This window comes from Trichechus manatus, unplaced genomic scaffold (assembly GCF_000243295.1).
Source record: "Trichechus manatus latirostris isolate Lorelei unplaced genomic scaffold, TriManLat1.0 scaffold00041, whole genome shotgun sequence".
Taxonomy (NCBI): domain Eukaryota; kingdom Metazoa; phylum Chordata; class Mammalia; order Sirenia; family Trichechidae; genus Trichechus; species Trichechus manatus.
The window spans coordinates 614,353-634,463 of NW_004443977.1; the positions used below are offsets into that span (position 1 = coordinate 614,353).

General features: G+C 38.1%; 1 protein-coding gene across 3 annotated transcripts in view; it reads left to right on the forward strand.

Moving 5' to 3' along the window:
- The window catches only part of MAP2 (microtubule associated protein 2), a 293,387-nt gene extending 277,863 nt beyond the window's left edge, over positions 1 to 15,524 (forward strand). The window contains exons 11-14 of one of the 3 annotated variants that reach the window (XM_004376274.1): positions 5,606 to 5,698; positions 7,677 to 7,758; positions 11,318 to 11,430; positions 11,650 to 15,524. In XM_004376274.1, the coding sequence (XP_004376331.1) occupies positions 5,606 to 5,698; positions 7,677 to 7,758; positions 11,318 to 11,430; positions 11,650 to 11,865 (504 nt within the window). In that variant the 3' untranslated portion in view covers positions 11,866 to 15,524. The remainder of the gene's footprint in view (positions 1 to 5,605; positions 5,699 to 7,676; positions 7,759 to 11,317; positions 11,431 to 11,649) is intronic. The other 2 variants (XM_023731221.1, XM_004376275.3) reach the window with 2 other exon arrangements.
- Positions 15,525 to 20,111: the final 4,587 nt, after the last annotated feature.

Genomic DNA, 20,111 nt, shown 5'->3' on the forward strand with positions numbered 1-20,111 from the left:
TCATTGGCAACTAACAACAACAACAACACCCTAATGGACCTTCCTACTTTCCTTTCCTTTTTGAGTTCTGTAGAACTGTGTGTTTTGATGTAAACTATCATTTTTATTTAAATATGTACTTAAATATATGTATTATTTATGTTTGATATCGATCATTTTAAAGAAACTATTGGTGAATGTAGGTAGGGTTAATTAAAATTCCGATTGGACTATAATGTTTGTATACCTGAATACATTTTAACCAGAGTGCGAGGTTATTACAGGTAAATCTTTGAAGCTCATCATCCGTGTCAGAGAACTTGGGGTCTTCACTAATATCTAATGCAGTCATATTGTGGTTTAGTATATGATGCCTCAGGTTTTTATAGAGGCTGTATAAATAGTTTTCCTTAAAGTTAAATGTTATAGAATAGGAAATGTGTTTGAGAGGGCCAGAAAAGTGTTTTTGTAGTGCAAGACAAAGTACGGCTTCATTTAAGCACTCCTGAGAAATTATGCAAATGCAAACGTGAAGCTTAAACCCTGCAAGGCAGAGGGAAGTTAGCTGAGTGTCGCTGCCCATTACTCTTTCACAAAAGCATTCTTTCTAAGGCAGTCTCAGTTGGAGGAAGAAAGCAATGATTCTGCAACTGAGGGTCAGACCCAGAGCATGCCTGAGAGTTTAGTACAAGATTGTGGAAGAGCCGAGAACAGAATCCAAACCTTTAGACTCCAGCTACTCCCCATACCCCACCACCTCGAGCTGATAGGTGGGTCCTTTGATTAAAAAAGTAGAAATTAAGCCATCACATAACAACAACAACAACAAAAAATTAAAGTCACATTGCTCAAGAAATTCAAGTTGACATTGGAATTCATTTCCTTTTGTTTATAAATTGTTTTCCTCAAAAGTATAAGTTAGATTTTATTTTCTTTAGTTTTACATGTTTCTTTTTTCTGTCTAACCTCTGATTAGAGAGGTTGGTTCTTGCCTGCAGGCATAGCCTGCATTATGTCTTCCTACTTTTTCCTACAATGACCCAATTTTGGAAAAAAAATGCTAATTTCTCTGCATAAGCAATTAAACTCATATTCAGAGAGATCATTTCAGCTGTAGCGTGAGGATAAAAACCAGCTAAAGTTACATCAGGAATATCCAGAAAGTAACTGCAGTGTTCTTCCCTAACACGGTCTTTCCCTAGAATAGACAGAATTACTAAAAAAATAAAATAAAATAAATCTTACTAATTTTTTAATGATGATATCCTGTAATTTATAACTCTCCATACTTAATATGGCCCATATGTGAATGAAAAGACAACAGTTTATGCAAGTAAGTTGCCAGTGTTTGCATAACACTACTGAGACTGAAATCCTTTGGCGATATTGATTGGGCTGAGCTTTGAAGGATGAATTGCTCTTACAGGCTGGACTTGGAATGAGGGCATTCCAGAGAGATATAATAATATAAAGAAAACAGGGATGAGCTTGAGAATATAAACAAAAGCTTCAACATGTTAAAATAAAAAATCCTATTAAGCCAATAATAGAAATTGATTGAAGTTTTTTGAATATAAGATTTGCAAATCGGGGTAAGATTTTAGCTAGAGAGTCAAAAATGTTCCAAAGATGAAAAAACCTCCAGAGATTCTTATACCCCACCCCATCAACATTATCATGAAAATGGGTCCAGAACAATATTTCTATAATAACAATTTACCCTAAAACACAACTTCTAGTCAGACCCTGGAGTTCCTGTTTCTCAAAACTGACTGCGCATAGATAATTCTTCAAAAAAGCCCAAGGCCTAAGGCAAAACAGTCTACACTAAGCAGCTTACAGGCGGTTGTTTGTCTTAAAGGTGACTTTAGGCAACCAGTTTCTTCAAGGGTCAGGGTTCAAAAGGACAGCTAAGGGCAAATGGCCTGTGTGGGTCACCCCAACTCCCTTAACCCAGAAATCTGGATTCCAGGAGAATTAAAATGGTTTCTCAAAAGTATGGAATGTAACCCAGTCTGGCCAAATGTAAAATAGAAAGAACACAAGAGAAGTCTGAGTTGTCAGAACTGCTGAGAACTCTGGTTGTCTCACCAAGAAGTTTGGATTCTTTTCATAGGAAACACAGAGCTTGGGGAGATTTTGAACAGTGCAGAGCTTTAAGATGATGATCCAGCTGACTGATACAGTCCATTTCACTTCCTCTGTGAAGTATGCAGAAGAAAAGATAGACATATGCTTTCAAATCACCCTATTTTGTATTAATAGTGCAAGTAAAAATCATGCAAGCTGGAAAAAAAAAAGATATTAAAATGTGATTTAGAGATAATGTTAGGTAATGATTACTAAAATGTTATTTCCCACCATTTCATGAATATAGAAAATTAGTTCATTTGTCACACAGAAGTTTTATTTTTTTCTAGACCATCTCTAAGATGTTGATCCTTTTCCCTTGAACAAGGCTGTTAGAAAAACAAAAGTTGAGTGAAATACCTTCCTAAAGAAATTAATCCTTATTTGATTCCATCTATAGAGGCCAGAGAGCTAAAACTCAAAGTTTAGTTTAAAAAAAATTAACCTGGGATAAAGTCTTACCCTTCGCAGCAGTCATCTGTTTTCCTATTTTTAGGGAATGGTTCCTGTTGATTGCTGGTATTTGTGGAATTAATTTTAAGGGGTTAATTATTTGTAAGTGACCCTAGGGATTTTTGACACACAGTAATGTGTAATTTTCCTAGAGCATAAATGTGAGTTATGTGGAGTAGGTGGGTGCTCAGGTGCAAGTCATCCAGCTAGAGGGCAAAGCTTTACTGAGCATCAAACACCATCTGCTCAAAATAGTTTTTTTTCTCTCTACTGGACCATCAAGCAGTATGGTGAGTAGCAGTCTGCGGAGATTATTTATATTAATTCTATCATACTTTTCCTTGTTTTAGACAAAATCTTTATACTATGGTGCTATTCGCAAATATGGAAATACATTAAGTACATGCCACTAATGCATGTCCAAGGCCTGTCCAACATGACACGTCATATGTCGTTGTTGTTGTTAGGTGCCATCAAGCTGGTTCCTACTTATAGCAAGCCTGCGTACAATAGAATGAAACACTGCCCAGTCCTGCACCATCCTCACAATCTTTGCTATATTTGAGCGCATTATTACAGCTACTGTGTCAGTCCATCTCGTTGAAGGTCTTCCTCTTTTTCACTGACCTTCTACTTTACTAGACACCCTAGTGGTCTAGTGATTAAGAACTATGGCTGCTAACCAAAAGGTCAGCAGTTTGAATTCACTAGGCACCCCTTGGAAACCGTATGGGGCAGTTCTTCTGTCCTGTAGGGTCACTATGAATCGGAATCAACTTGACAACAACAGGTTTGGATTTGGTTTTTTGATCTACTTTACCAAGCATGATGTCCTTGTCCAGGGACTGGTCCCTCCTGATAACATGTCCAAACTAAATGAGACGAAGTCTTGCCATCCTTGCTTCTAATGAGTATTCTGGCTGTACTTCTTCCAAGACAGATTAGTTCATTCTTCTGGCAGCCCATGGTATATTCCATATTCTTTGCCAACACCACAATTCAAAGGCACCAGTTCTTCAGTCTTCATATGTTGAGCAGAAATAGGTTGAAAACAGTCTACCATCAAGAAGGGCCAGCAAGATATTTCACTAGAGAATCTATGACTCTCTAAAAAAATCTATAGAAAATCTACAGAAGTTAGCTTTCAAGTTCTAAGACTTTAAGATTCTAAATCATCTCCAAATAATGCTAGCAACACTACTGCTTTGGAATTGAATCATTTATTTTGGAAATCATAAAATTTGTCAAATAGTTGATTAAATGTCAAGGTCAAATAAATTTACTCAACTGACCTTTCAATTTCCATTTTTGTAGCAAGTGAATCAGATTTAACTTTTAGCTCTTGATCACTTGGTGATGAGTCGCTTGATTTGTACTCTAATGATCTCTCAATTAAAATCTATAAGCAAAATATCAGATGCTATAGATATTCCCCCAAGGATGAGAAAAAGGATTCAGGTGAATTCTATTTCTATTTCTGTTTCACAGGCAAACTAATTAGATAATCATGGAGAATAATGAAAAATATGATTATTAGAAATAATGAATCAAAATTATTTGCTTTCTGAAAATAATTTATATATAAGGTTTGAAATGTAGTGGTCTTTACTAGCTGAAAATACTTGCATCTGTATTTTATGTGAAACTCTTACAGTGAAAGTAAGTATATTTCTTAGTAGTTTAGACTCTTTGTAATATTCCCTTTTTTGAAATTGTTATTTTTATTTTACCCTAAAGAATAGCCCAATCATCATGTCTTCTGAAATCCTATTTTGACATGAGGCCCTTCCCTTGGGTCGCTGATGAAGACTATCAATATTTCCCTGTAAGGTACAAACTATCTTGTCAGTGCTAGGCAGGCACTGCCATGTAAGCTTTGTTTAGTTTAAAATAATTCAGGATTAAATGTCCTCTTGAATTTCTGACTCTGTTTTGCAAATACTCAAGAGGTGTGATACCATTCTTGGAGATGGCTGTATATCAGGGATAAATTTCTATAGTTTTTTGTTTGTTTGTTTGCTTATTTGCTTGGTTTTTTAAAATAAAACGATAAACTGTCCCCTAAAGCATTAAAAACATCATTTCTCTTTAGCATTTAGGGGAAAAAAACACATGAAAGAAGTCATCAGATTTAGTAATGTCTTTCCAGATCTGGATTTGTATTGTCTGAAAGATGAATGCTTGACTTCCAAAAAATAGAAATAGGACACCTAACTTCAACTCTTCTGGACTCCACCAAGGCCTGGAATACCTCTGCATGACCAAGTACAAGTCCACTAACCAATAGGCCTTGATTTTCTCACATCTGAAAGTGGAAACAATGCTTCGATACTGACCATACAAGGGAAATGGCTGCTCAAGAGCAGCTGTCACAGAGGGACCTTTTGAAGGTCACTGAGCCAAACTTGCAAGGGAATCACAAAGCCCTTTCAGCAGAGCAGGACTGGACCCTCCTCACTGACCCTCCTGGGACACCAGGGGACCTTCTTCTGAATGAATGAGAACCCTGACTTCGTAGCATTAAGACAGACTAATTGTGGGCCTCACCTGTGCTATGTAGACCAATAGGATAGTGAAGTCAAATGTGCAAAGTGACTAATAATTATGATGACTGACATTTTGGGGTTTGGGAAGAGAGAGCATTGGCATATCCATAAAGGTCCTGGGCAGAACTACACTCAACTACAACATTGGAATGTCCATGAAGTAGACCTGAATCCCAGTGTTGCCCACAACATAGAAAGCCGCCATCACAGATGATCCAAGTTTTATTTTTTTGTCCTTTTCACTGTTTCAAGATCACACCTGCCTACATCGAGTATACTTAAGACTTGAGCATTTGGCCTTAGGTGTGCAGGGAAAGGGGCGGGGCTTATATTTACATGACAGATCTGCTCTTAAGTTCCAGTGTTAGTTTTTTCTCTTTAATGAATATGTAAGTGGAAGCAAGTCTGGAGCCTCTTTGGCACTACCCATTCTGGTTTCTTCTACCTGGCATACTGAAAGAAAAATGCATAGTGAAGTTACCTCCAATTCCTTTTAGGTTAGCATTTTAAACAAGAAGATCGATTTTAGCAAGGTTCAGTCCAGATGTGGTTCCAAGGATAACATCAAACATTCTGCTGGGGGTGGAAATGTAAGTAGAAGTTTCTACTAGAAAGCTGCCCTGATTGTGTGGAGCTGCCTGCACAGCCAGCACCCTGTCTTCTTTCCTGCCTACCTCCCAACACACTCCCCTCTTCTCACTGCTGCTCCTCATATCCACCTGGTCTGGTGGCTTCTCAGCCTTGCATTTTCAGTGATGGGGTTCCCATCGTTCCCTGTAGAATCATCAATGAATATCTCACTTTTGGCTTGGGAAGAAAACCTTGATGGTGTTACCATGGTTTTCAAGGGGATGGCAAGCCTGCTCACTTGCCAGTTTCATGTGCTGGCCTTTGGCTTAGAGGTATTTTCTTATGCTGTCTCTACTCCCCTACAAAGTCAGCTGGGCACACGCCTCTGTAGCTCCGTTTAAATTACTCTTGAGGCAAAGGTTGATACGCTTGAAAGCACCCAAAGTGTGTAATGTCAATTTTCAGTGCTTCATTATTCATGAGAGTTAAGATATCATTTGGAAAAATACAAAACTGGTGAAGCATGCTTCATCTATAATTCAAAGTGAAATGATTCAAGTCCCAGTGTACACTTTGTCTTGACAAGATTTTTCCTGTCTCTTTCATTTAGTGGAAATAATAGTCTATGAGAGGAAGCAAAAGACACATCTATGTCTTAAATGTGGCTGAGGCAGAGTTGAAGGTCAGGCAAATGCAAGCTAAAGTGAGACAAAGTAAGGATAGTTCCTCATAAAAATAATTTTAAAACGTGAACTAGGTCGACTCTCTCTATTCTACAGATCCTACCACCTAAACGTCAGATTGTGGTAACTGGGACCCAAGAAATTTACAGGGTATCAAATCCAGAATCCTCGTCTGTCTAACTCTTGGCTGTTTGCTCCTCACCTGGGCAGAGATGGAGTAGAGCAGTGAAAGGAGATGGAGGCAAGCAAGTGCACTGTACTAGGAGCTGTCTCCTGACACTGGAAGTTTCTCCACTGTCTGGGAAGTCCAAGCCATGTTTGCTGGACTTCTTGAAGGATGCTGGGCTAAGCCTCAGAGTCAGTTTTTACATTGATGTGGTTGCCCTGACTGCAATACCCACCATGTGTTACTCTTATAGAAGCAGGCTTAGGCATGGTAAATTAATGGAGGGTATCAGAGGATGGACCCAGCTATTCAGCACTGAAGGTGTTGCTGATCAAAGCACCTAAGTGGACATGGATAAATTGGGATAACTAAAGATCCTAAAGTAAGTAGAGGAAATTCTAGCCTGCAAAACAATAGCCTTAAACTTTTCTCTAGAGAAGATTCACTTTTTTAAATATGCAGATACCCTGGCCCCTTTCCACAGTGTCTGAGTTAGTAATTCCCATGTACTTCTGATGCAGGTGGACAATGGAGGACGTTTTTAGAAGCACTGCTTCAAATATTGGGAGAGGAAACAATGTCAATATGACATAAAGAAAAAAATGTTGCTATCATTTTATAATTTGGTGGGTAAGAAAATAATCCATTTAGCCAAGATATGATAATTTAATAACATTTTAGGAAAGCACATTTATAGCTTTCTTCTTCTTGTATTTTAAAGCAAAGTTAGTTCACCTTGTATCTATGAGCAATGTTTTCACTTTCATGTTAAACACTTTTTAAAGAATAATTCATCTATTTTGTTGACTCTTTGCTTATGGAAAGGTTTCACACTGTGCGGCTTATTTCTCTGAATGGAAGCGTGCTGTATTAATCCAGGTGTTTCTATCCCTTGTGGCATGATCTGTTTTCTACTAATAAGATCTTCTGTTCCAGGATTTTCTTTCACTTGTGTCCTTCTTTCCAGTCCAAACATGTGGGAGGACCTAGGGGAGATGTTTTCATGCGTGTGTGCGTGTACCTCAGTTTGGGTTTCTGGGTATGTTGTTGCGTGTTGTGAGTTTAGGTGTGTTTCTAGATTTTATGTATGAGCTTAGGAGCATTCCCACATCTAAACGATTTCACACATATTTTTTGTGGTTCCCACAGGTACAAATTGTTACCAAGAAGATAGATCTCAGCCACGTGACATCCAAATGCGGCTCTCTGAAGAACATCCGCCACAGGCCAGGTAAATAAATAATGTTTAGAAATTTGAGAAATATTAAATTGGGTTCAGGAAATTGCAAATGCAAATTTTGTATTGCAAAACACCTAATTAGAAGGATGTTTCAAAATCCTAATACTTCATGCTTTTATTAATAGAAACTTAAGTTAGAAATCTCAAGTCATCTTCCTTTGGGCAAGCATACTTAATTACCATGACTAGGCCACATATCATAGAATAGGTTAAAAAATTAAAGGGCATTTAAGATGAACTTGTCTTCATGAACACAACATAAAAAATGTATTTTACAGACTATATATTTCAAAAGAGCTTATTGGAGCTCTTTTGAAATAATATAATCTGTAAAATACATTCTGCCATGTATTTATGCATAGTAACATTGAAAGCAGCATTTACAAAGATTTTTCATGAAACTTTTCCTGCATTATGTGAAATAAGGATTGTGCTTAAGAAATGCTGAACAATTTATTGATCTGATGAATTTCTCAGATCCTTCATTAGTAAGCATTGTAAATACTTAGTAGAATGCAATGTTTACAAAATTTATTTGACCATGGACCCTTTTGTTTTTCCAGAATATCTCATAGGGCTAGTGTTGTAAAGTAGAATTTATGTTCATACTTGTGAGATATGGTTCCCCCTTTAAAGTGTAATTCTAACATATTATAAGTCATCTTTCTAAGTATCATGTATTATATTTTTTTTGCTAAATTTCACCTCTGTAGATATGTAATAATAGAAAACTATCAAATTTATATTTTTCCTGAGAATATTTTAAAACGATTTAGATATACCATTAATTTACAGATGACAAGCCGAAAACAATTGGTTTTAACCATCTATGTTTGGCATCATAGCATATAAACCAGGTGAAAGGTTATTTGCATTAATCATTATCTCAAATGTAATAAAAAAAAATAAGGTGTAAGAACAATTGAGCCCAATAACACTTCTGACGAAGAAAGATTATTAGGAAGAATTTATTAGTTGAAAAACACAGGTAGGTTAAGGTAAGTTTCAAGACTGAAAAATCCACTGGAAACATGCCTAGAAATCAGGCTTAACTTTGGACCAAGGATGTTCATAGAGCAAGACAAGGAGTTAGAAATAGCATGCATGGAATCCTCATTACTAGTCTCAAAACTGCTGCCATGGAATTAACTTCTCTGTCACTCATAAAACAGCATGGACTGGTCTCATGCTGTATGCCTTCATAATTCTCGTCTATAACTCAAATCTACAAACACTTGGTTGACTTCGCATTGCTGTGTCAATAGCATGACTAAAATATTTCACCATACTGCCTATTTTCTTCCAGAATACAACAAATAGTGGTGGATTCTTTAATTCCAGGCAGGATACATACAATTAGTCAAATTTGCCTGGGGACTGTATGCACAAAAAGAACCTTATGTAGAAAAGGAAACATTTTGTGATGATTTACTGGTCATAAAAGACTATTGTCATAGACTCCCACCTATTACTAAATCCAACTCTTCTGTAATAACTGAATCACATGACTAAATTTGTAAAGAAGTGTTAGCACAATGATCTTTGACAACAACAAGCTTTTCACAAAGCTACTTAGAAATGTGGAATATCTAAGGAGAAACTAAAGGAAACAACCCAATACTTAGGGGCACAAATTGAAATGTTTGCACTTCTCAAGTTCACTTCAGGATTTATGAAGCTTGATAAAGATTATCATTTTTCAAAATTGCTGCTCCTAGTGGGTGCCAGAATTCCTCAGAACCAAAGGCATAGATCTCTAAATTCAAATGTGCTTCATTAATAGTCGCATAGGAATTTCTAGCATGGCCTCAACAGAAATAGCCTTCTCAAGTTTCCTTTTCTGAATATATTTTAGGTCAATGTTATATTATTGTTTTTTTCTCTCTCAAAAGACAGTCCAACAAAACTTAACAAAGTTACATTGATACAACATATAATCATAAAAGAAAGCTTGAGAAGGCAGTTTATATACAGGGCTACCAAAAAAAAAAAGGTAAGATCCCAAGGAAATTGATCTCATCTAGTTAGAAACCCAACATCCTTGTTTAATGAATATATTTAGTGAATCATTATGAATCATGCTAATTCCATCACAGCCAACAAGTGAGGCTCACTTGGACAGGTGAAATATTGGAAGAATAACACTTCCTGCAATGAGGCATATTTTGAGGGGATAACAATTACATATTACATGCCTTCTGTTAACATGAGCTAAAAACATCATGCACATCCTGAGTCTTCAGGAGAAGAGTTATTAGATGTTTCTTCAAAATGTAATCCAATAAAACCATATAATTTCAGTGGACCCATGGCCAGGCAATTGCATATTAATATAAATGTCTAGGTATTGCATGGGAAAAATACCACAAGCCTTAAAAAAGCTATGAAGCTTTAACAGACCTCTCTCTTTGTTCTGCAGGGACATATAAGCATCAAGAATCCAAAACTGAAAAATTTTTCCCATGTTTCCATAGAGTCCCTCATATTTTTCTCAAAAAAAATCCCAGGAAAGATACAATGATAGTAAAGGGTCATTATCATTTACCCCTGAACTTTCAGAAGAATGCCTGCTGTCAAAACCAATTCACTCATGCAAGTGAAAGCAAATCTCTTAGGTGAAGAAAGATAAAAAAGGAAGTGTAATCTAGCATCTTTCCAGGTCAAAGATATCAGCAGGCACTCAGAAATGGTCATTGACAGGCCTAAGGACAACAAAAACCTACTCAGTGTAGAACAACTCCTGCATCTGAAGCCTGAGAAGGGCATGCGGCGATCAGGAAGACCACACTGAAATGTGGTACATAGCACCCTCATCAAACAGTAGATCTTCGAGTTTCAGGCTAGTTAGCATTTGGCAGCATGGTGCAGTCAAAACCCTGTCTGTGTTATCAGATTGAAGTCAGTGTCAGATTTGTCCTGTGGCATCTGTACAAGAAAAAGATCTCCTAAGATTCTCTTCCTTTCACCCCATGTGCTAATTAAAATGGGGTGCTCTTAAAGCTGACTGGTTACAAACCACTTAGCTCCTGGCTCATTCCATCAGTCAAGCCATCAATGAACATTTACAAGTGAACATATCACCCATCTGCAGCCTAACACGTCTTTGGACAATGACCCTTTACCATAAAGAAAGATAGAGAAGAGGCTCATTTCAACGTATTTTCTCCCTTAGGCATAAGAGACTAAATGTTCCAATTTCTAGAAAGGATCCAATAGGATATTTTCATTGTGTCTTTTTAGAGTTTTTGTTATACTGATGAGAAACCCTTTCTGATTTCTTAGGTTAGACATGGGTAAAGAAGAAAGGTATTTACATGTAAAGCAATCCACATAATATAAGAAGGATGCCATTATCTTGATTGGTATGGGCAAATGGTATAGACTAGAAATTCTAAAAGATTCCTTACACATCTTTGATCAGAGGGTAGTAAATTTGATTACGTTTGTGTTTTGCTATGGTCCATCATTTCTGGGTAATGGTCACCACAAATATAAGATTTCACTTCAGCAAGTTATTTAGCAATTTAAGCCTTTCTCCTGTCATACATAGGTGGTGGGCGTGTGAAAATTGAGAGTGTAAAACTGGATTTCAAAGAAAAGGCCCAAGCTAAAGTCGGTTCACTCGACAATGCTCACCATGTCCCTGGAGGCGGTAATGTCAAGGTAAGCAACAAGGTCATGAGCAAATCTTGTCATTTCTTTGAATCCTTCCAAAATAGTCTTCATCAAAATGAGTCCCAGATTGAAGACCTAGACACATAGGAAGTGGGGGTGATAGAGCTGCATAGAAGTCACATTAATATCAGATCTGGGAGGTAAAGAAAGAGCGAGGGGCTAATTCAGATGCTTGAGTTAATGAGGACTGATGCTTGTCTTGAACAGATTGACAGCCAGAAGTTGAACTTCAGAGAGCATGCGAAGGCCCGTGTGGACCACGGGGCTGAGATCATTACGCAGTCGCCAGGCAGATCCAGCGTGGCATCACCCCGACGACTCAGCAACGTCTCGTCTTCTGGAAGCATCAACCTGCTCGAATCCCCTCAGCTCGCCACTTTGGCCGAGGATGTCACTGCTGCACTCGCTAAGCAGGGCTTGTGAATATTCCTTTTAGCACTGAAGTCACAATATTTAGGCATGAGCTCTTAGCAGGAGTGGGCTCTGAGCAGGTGTTACATTCATTCTTTACAAACCATAAAATAAATAATCTCATCCCCAAACTTAAATAATTGTTACAATTTTATAAAAAAAAAAATGAATAGAATATGCAGAAATTGACCTGATTTCCATTTGCAACAGGAAGACACTGGCTTTACATGGGTACAATTGGAAAATTATTTTTGCTCTGCTCTGTTTTGCATGGAGTATTATGATTTTAAAAATTGCATTTTTACCTTTCATGTGCCTGAAGGCTATCCACTACGTTCCGAAGGGCCTTGTTAAAATCCATGCTGCTCATTTCATTATTCTGTTTATGGGTGAAAAAATAAAAGCCGCCCAATGTAACTTATTACAGGTTAAATTAAATCAAGAAGTTTAATTGCAGGAAGGGACGAGCATGTAAGAAATAACCAGTTTTTTTAAAAGTGTTATTTTGTATAAATGGGAAGAAAGATTCAATTAAGTTATTAACATTTGGGACCTGGATAATTATATCAGAGTATAAGTGAATCCAATAAATTATTTAACTAATTAAAAAATAGTTACAAAGCATTTGAGCTGTGGTTGAGAAAGTGGCATAAAAGTGCATCTCTTAGGATTGAAGCACTTTCGATATGATGGACTCATGTCTGATTAGAATGTCAGGTGATCGGCTAGATTTGTGTCCACACTACCAGTTTCACACCCCCTTCCATCTGTTTGATACAGTATTATAGATATAAATATATATATATTTCTCTGTGGCCATTTGTGATACTTCCTCATATACTTGAATATTATACTTCTTTATTCACAGTATCTGTGTCTCCTGCACCCTTTGGTGTTGCAATTTTAGGTATGTGAAAGTAGATGTTAGCAGGATTCTTTCCCTACTTAAAAAAAAAAATTAAAAAAGATAAAAATTTTAGCATGAAGTTGCTTTCTGTAACAACTCAAAGCTGTAACCCTGTTTTAGTGCCAGATACAAGTCTCTCCTGTGATGCTAGGAAAATTTGTTTTTCTTTGCTTTCACCAACATGGAGTTTGTGGGGGTGGGTCCCGTTATACATAAAAGGGTCTACAAATTGTTGGTTTAAGATACGGATTTCTTTCATTTTTAATCACAGAGTAGTTTGGGTTTTATACCTATAATCATTCACGAAACAGACTTCTTTTTTTTTTTTTTTTCATTTGCTAAAGTTGAAACTAACAGTGAAAGTTTGGGACATGTTATCCCATTCTTTCAAATAGTATCTGTTTATTAAACTCTCTGGTAGAAGATGTTTGACTTCCTCACCCAAAGTAAAGATCCCTTGATCAGGAAGAAAAAATGCAGTATTTTGAAAAGCTATAGCTAGAAAACATTTGAGATGCACATATCTGAACCAATTTTTTCAGAATTCCAACATTACACTCTATAAAGCAACACGATGTGACTTCACAGTATTTACCAGTAGATAATACTGTTCTGACCTTATGTACAGTCTAGAAATCATAAATCAATTAATTCCTCTTATAAAGCATTCATCTCAGACTTATGAACAAGCAATGACATAGTCAAATAACCTGAATAGGGCAATGAGCCGCAGGGCTGGATGGATGCTTTTTAGTATTTTTCTGTTCTTTTTCTTGCTCAGGGCTGGCAGACTGAATCTGAACAGTGAAAGGAAGATGGTCAAGTAGGTGTTTGATCCCTTTGAGCCAAATCAATTCCCAAATATAAAGGGGGAAAGGATGAGCATGGTCTGAGGCAATGAGGAGGTATAGGGGCATCTAAGACAAAAGCCAAGAAGAGATGCAGAGACAGGGAGAAATGGGTGCCATTTTGTGACCCATTGGATACTGCATTCAATGAGACTGCCACAAGAGAAACCCTAGGAGCAAACCCACACCATTAATTCTCAACTCAGAGGTTTTACACAGGCGACCACGTCTTAAACCATTTATAAATCAGTTATTTTATACAATAGTCAGAAGCATAGATACTGTTGAGTAGGACTATGGATGTTTCTGCCTTGTAATTGCTGTGAGGTTTGATATGACCAATCCAGGCAATTTATTCATTAGCTTACCTTGAAATGTACCAGAAAATAGGAGAAGAAAAAGTAGTTGTGTGGAGACTTGTGGTATTTTCTTACATGTTTTGATATGTGTTAGATAGTCATTAAAGTTCTCTGGAAAGAAGTTAACAGCTGATTAGAACAGTTTTAACCTGTAAAACAAGTAATTTTTTTAAAACTGGTTTAAATTTTTTTTTACAAAAGTTAAGAAGTGAACACACTCAAAATATTAAAACTCAGTTTCTTAAAATACATGTCTAAAATCAAGTTTATATTAGCCACTAAGTTATTAGATCTGGCATTAAAAAAAATTTCCAATCGCATCACAGTTATCATAATGAATGTATGCCCTTGCTTTATACGGAATTGGGATTCATTTGCACTAATCGTTCGCACTGGTCATTTGCACTGGTAAAAAGGTGAAACCCACGGGCCAAATGTCTTCTTATGGGTGTGGAGTCCATCTTGCCTTCACTCTCAAGATAACGACTCAAATTAAGCTTTTCGAGCACCACTTTTGTGGGGACACACATACGCTGATCTAGAAATGAAAACTTCATAGTTTCAGTTCTAGATCTACTAATGCCAGGTTCTCTTTGGCTTTAGCCTTTGAGAACCTGTTTAATGAAACAAAAGTAATCCAGAGATGTAAAGAGTTAAAAGGCCAACTTCTCCAATGAACTCATTCTCTGGGTCACCTGCAACTGAAAATTGGGTACCTTACAAGGATGCAGGAAAGATCCAGGTTCTTGATGAGTTTCAAGGCCATGTTCACTTAGGAACCAACTCTTTCTGGATTCACCTGCTGAATTCCAGCAGGGCGATGGGCCAAAATCCCACCCACAAAAAAAGACACCTGTGTAGCATCAGGTAGGTATGACTGAAGAAGGCTGAAGAGAAAACATTTAAAATGGGAGAATGTACTGATTGTGGCCAGCCGTCTCCATATACTCACACAGTAATACAGCAGGAAGTGGGATCATCAGCCAAAATATAACATCATGTCCATGTTGTTGAAGAAATAGTCAGAATGTGGTTGATTCTATCATAGCTGGAAATAGAGTTTATCTCCTATATTTCATTCCACATAAAGAAGGAAAAGAAACTATTCACGGTCTAAGTAGCAAAAACTTTATATTTGCTTGGGAAAGGCAAATTCTAGGCATTCCTTCAAAGATTGATGTGCTAAAGTCAGTATAGAGTTTGTATTTTTACACCTAGGATTTTTGACCTGGGTGTGCAAGTTGAGGCCAAGTCCCTCTGCAGGAAAAAGATTATTTTCAAACTCAGAAAACATCAATCATAAAAATCTACTTCAACTTTAGCAAAAAGAAAAAAAAAATCAGCAAAAAGTATACTCTGTATGCTGGGATTCCAAGGTTCCAACACGCCGCTACAAATCTGTGGGGGATTTCTTTTTCTGAAATTCTAAAGCCTGTCGCCATAGAAAGGCATTTCTTCAATGGCTGGTTATAGTTAGTTCATGTTTTTCAATCAAATTTGCAAATGTATTTGTTGCTGTATAGTGATTGTTTTGCAAAATAAAATTGCTTGTCACCTAACTGCCAGTCTCAGGTTGTTTGTTCTTCTCTGGCAAAAAAAATACGTGTGTGTGTGTCTACATGTATGTACACACACACAAACACATATATATACATACATATGTGTATACATATAGATATGTGTATAAAACAAAGGAATTGTTTGATCCAACCAAAGAAAAATTGTGAAGAGAAGGCTATTAGTATCTGTTGAATTCCTACTATGTGTCAGGCCCTATTCTAAGTGATGTTATATTAGCTCATCCAATACATAATGGGAGCTCTGGTGGCACAGTGGTTAAGAGCTCGGTTGCCAACGAAAAGTCAGCAGTTTGAATCTACTACTCCTTGGAAACCCTGTGGGGCAGTTCTACTCTGTCCTGCAGGGTCACTGTGAGTCAGAATCGACTGGACAGCAACGGTTTTCGTTTTTGTTTTTTTGGTTTAATAAATAACGGGAAGATACCTAGGTGGTTCAGTTTGTGCTCGATTGCCAACGGTTGGCAATCTGAACGCACCCAGCAGCACTGCAGGAGAAAAGGCCTGGCAATCTGCTTTCCATTAAGATTTACAGCCCAGAAAACCCTATGGAGCAGTTCTACTCTGTAACACATGGGGTCACTATGAGTCAGAATGGACTCAATGGCAACTAACAACAGCAATAAATAAGGGAACTTGTTTTGATTCTAAGGTAACATTGCAAGATGCTATCTGTTGCAAGTGACAGAAGCCCAAATCAAATTGGCTTAATTAAGCATAAAGGTGAATTTATTGACTCAAGTAACCAACTAGACTAGAGCATCTGCCTCAGGCATAGCTGTATCCAGGTGCTCAAAAGATATCATCAGGCATCTTTCCTTTTCCAGCTTTTAGATCTGCATCCTCTACGTTGGCTTTATTCTCAGGCAGGCACCCTTTTCATGATGGTCACCGGAAGATCCAAGTTTCAAAACCTACCAAAGAAAGCCTGTTTCCCAATAGCTCTAGCCGAATGCAAAGCCTAAAAATCATTGAACTGACTTGGATCACTTGCCCACTTGTGCTGATTGACCAGGCTTAGATCATATACCCAACTCTATCACAGGCAGTTGGGGTAGGGGACAGTAAAGGGAGAAGTGGCCTCATCTGAACTTCGTGAACTAATAGTGAGGAAGAAAGGTCTCCACCACAGTAAACTTAGGCTGCTAGTGGCTGGACAGGCCAGAAAAACCAATGTCCTCTACATCCATATACCCTATTCTCTCTTTATTCATCCTCTCCCTGCTACTCACTGTATTCAGGTTTCACCTGGGAACTTGTTAGAAATGCAAATTCTCAGGCCCCACCACACAAAAAATTCAAAGATTCCCTTAGGAGATTCACATACATGCTAAAGTTTGAGAAGCACTGCATCTTAACCAATCTCAGAGTGTGCTCAAAGAGAAAAAAACTCCATTGCAACCCTCTAACAGATAAAAATTACTCCTAAGACTTTCTAGGATATCACTAACTCTCATATCAGACAGTTTAGTTACCAAGTAGCAGGAACTTGTGACTTGTGGAAGAAATCCTTCTGTATGAGAGTTTTTCCAGCTCTCAAATCATGCCAACTCAGCGAAAAGCTACTTCTCTTACCAACGGTATCATCACATCCCATTCAATTTTCCTTTGCTAATAATGCAGATTTGGTTCAATCTAGCCCAAATCATTAGGCTTTATCTTTAACATTTATTTTTTTAATTAGCACCTGTGCTGTCCCTCAAGAAAGAGTCTTTAAACCATAAAGGACTGAAACTTTATTTGTCCAGGAGCATGAATAACAATAACATTCTTGGTCTCCTTATTTATTAACTAACAAGTCAAGGAAGAATTCACTTGCTGTTTTAGGTTGGGTCCTCTAGAGAAGCAAACCCAGTGAAGTGTATATATATATAGAGAGAGAGAGATTTATATCAAAGAAATGGCTTATGCGGTTGTAGAGACTGGCAAGTCCCAAGTCCATGGGTCAGGCGCCAGGCTGGGGGCTTCTCCTAACTCACATAGCCTCAAGGGGCTGATGAACCCAAGATCAGGAGGTTAGATGGGAGGTTGCTGGCTCACGGGCTATAGAGGCTGATGATCCAGGATCATCAGGTAAAACAGCAGGCTGCTGGCTCAGATCCCAAGAACAGAGATCAGATGATGATGAGCCAAATACAGGATCCAGAGTAGGGCAAAAGCCAGCAAGTTTTGCCAGAAAGTCTGTATATATTGGATGCAGGCCACAACTCCAAGGAAAATCCCTTTCAACTGATGGGTTGCTCATAGAAGATCTCATCATGGAGGTGATTACATCCTTATGTAACTGCTGAACTACAGCATAACTGCCAAACCACTGAGAATCATGGCCCAGCCAAGCTGACACACAACCTTAACATCACACTTGCTTTGTAAAGAGAAGTGTAGCTCAGACAAAGTGCAGGATGGCAGGATAGCACTGTACGTAACTTGTTGTTGTTGTTGTTGTGGGCCATCGAGTTGATTGCAACTTATAGCAACCCTATAGGACAGAGTAGAACTGCCCCGTAGGGTTTCCTAGGCTGTAATCTTTACAGAAGCAGACTGCCACATCTTTCTCCCACTGAGCGGCTGGTGGGTTTGAACTGCCGACATTTTGGCTAGCAGCTGAGCACTTAGCCATTGTGCTACCAGGACCCTCTATGTAGCTTACATGAACAAAATAAAAGTTCTTTTTCTCTCTAAGATGTGGTACTTGAAGAACTGTGACCCAAATAATTCAGGGCTACAGTGTCTATTGAAAGGACACAATCCAGCAAATGAAAATTATTTCAAAACACGAAGAACACTATGTCCTTCACTTTCTCCTTGAGCATGAGGAAACAACATAGAAATATTCTTTAAAGCCACCTGTTTCTCTTGCATGCCTTTCCATCACAAATAAACTACAGCTGCTCCCACTTCTGTTTCTCTAAATCCTATTGAAATCCCCTCCTAGTCTTGGGTTGAAGTAAGAGAAATGTGGCCTCAGAGGTCCTTTGTTTGGCCTACACAGTGTTTCCAAATTCAAGAAATTTCACTCCCCTCCTCCCTTCAAAATCTGGATTTTAATCATCTTTTGAAAAGTTGAAAAATTTGGCAACACTGGCCTGCATTCTCTCTTCGTAACAATTGGCTGGTGCTTAGCAGTGGGTACCTTCTGGGATGGGGTATATGCCCTCCTCTTACCACAATGCCCACTGTGCCTATTATTGCTCCCAGCCCACTTTATTCACTTTCACTCATTACTGTGGGATCTAGAGTTTGCAACCCCTGACCAAGACCCACTTACCTTTCTCTCCTTCTCAATTTCTTCTTGATTCTTGAGGCAAAAGTTTAAAAGAAGTCCCTTGTCCTAGAAGAGAGTTGGGGAAGGAAAAAAGGCAAGTTGGGTAGGTCAGCTGGAAGTCATCAGGGCTTCTGGGGAGCCTAGGAACACCAATATGTTAATATTTCCACCGTTGTATTAAGAAAGACAGAGAGAGAAACAGCCTTTAAGCTTTTATATTTTTATATTACTATTTTGTAAGCTTTTGTATTTATTTGACAGTAGCAACTGGTAATTTTCATGTCCATGATAAACACATTTAAGATTCTGCTCCCCACCTATCTATCATTAAATCTGGGGGAAAATGGAGGGGAGTTTCTTTCTTTCCTCACTCTATTGTAAATAAAGATCTCATTGTCAAATGGGAAATGACAAAAATCTATCATCTTACTCAGGTGGCATGGATTTAGGATACCTGCCCATTACTTTCAGGAGTAAAAGAAAGGCAGAGAAAAAAATGCTGTAGCCTAGTTAAGCCAGTGAGATGTTCTTAAACGCAGGGCTGATTGTCAACCAGCACATACCTTATGCAGCTGAGCAAGTTGTTAAAATATTAAAATAGGTGATTGGAGCCTGAACCAGGGCAGTTGCACTGAAGATCTGGAGGAGAGAACAAGCTTAAGACACTTTTGAAATAAAAGTGACAGAACTTAAGAGACCATGGGGATATGAGTTGGTTAATAGAGAAGGACGAATCAACTTGAGCTTTGTAACATGAGGAACCAAGTAGATGATGACGCTATGAACAAAGGTGAAGTGTAGAGAAGATGAAGTGTCACTAGAGTATCCATGAGGAAATCTCAGACAGTTATTAATCCTCATCCGGGTCTTAAAAGTGGAATCATGGCCAAAGATGTATCATTATGAGTATCACCCCAGGGTCTAGATGATCCCAAGCCAAGCAGAGCATGTAAGTGGCTAGCCGCAATCATCTCTACCCCAACCAGACTGATCATTAATGAGGACTCCTAAAACTAGGATCTTTAAAATAGGAAAGAGTCCTATTTACTGAGTGCAGTGCACAAAGTAAGATATAATAGCAATAACTTGTAACTCTCACCACTCATCCCAGGGCATGATCTTCTCCAAGTGCAGGAATTATCTTTTAGGACGGATCTAGCTGACACTGAATTCAATGTCAGTGACCACTCCAGGAACATGACTTGCCTATGCTTGATCCCTGAAGGTGTTGTTTATTTTAGAGATAGAGGAGCTTAGTTTGAAAAATCATCTGAGCCACAGTCGGTGCAGTAATTTTTTACT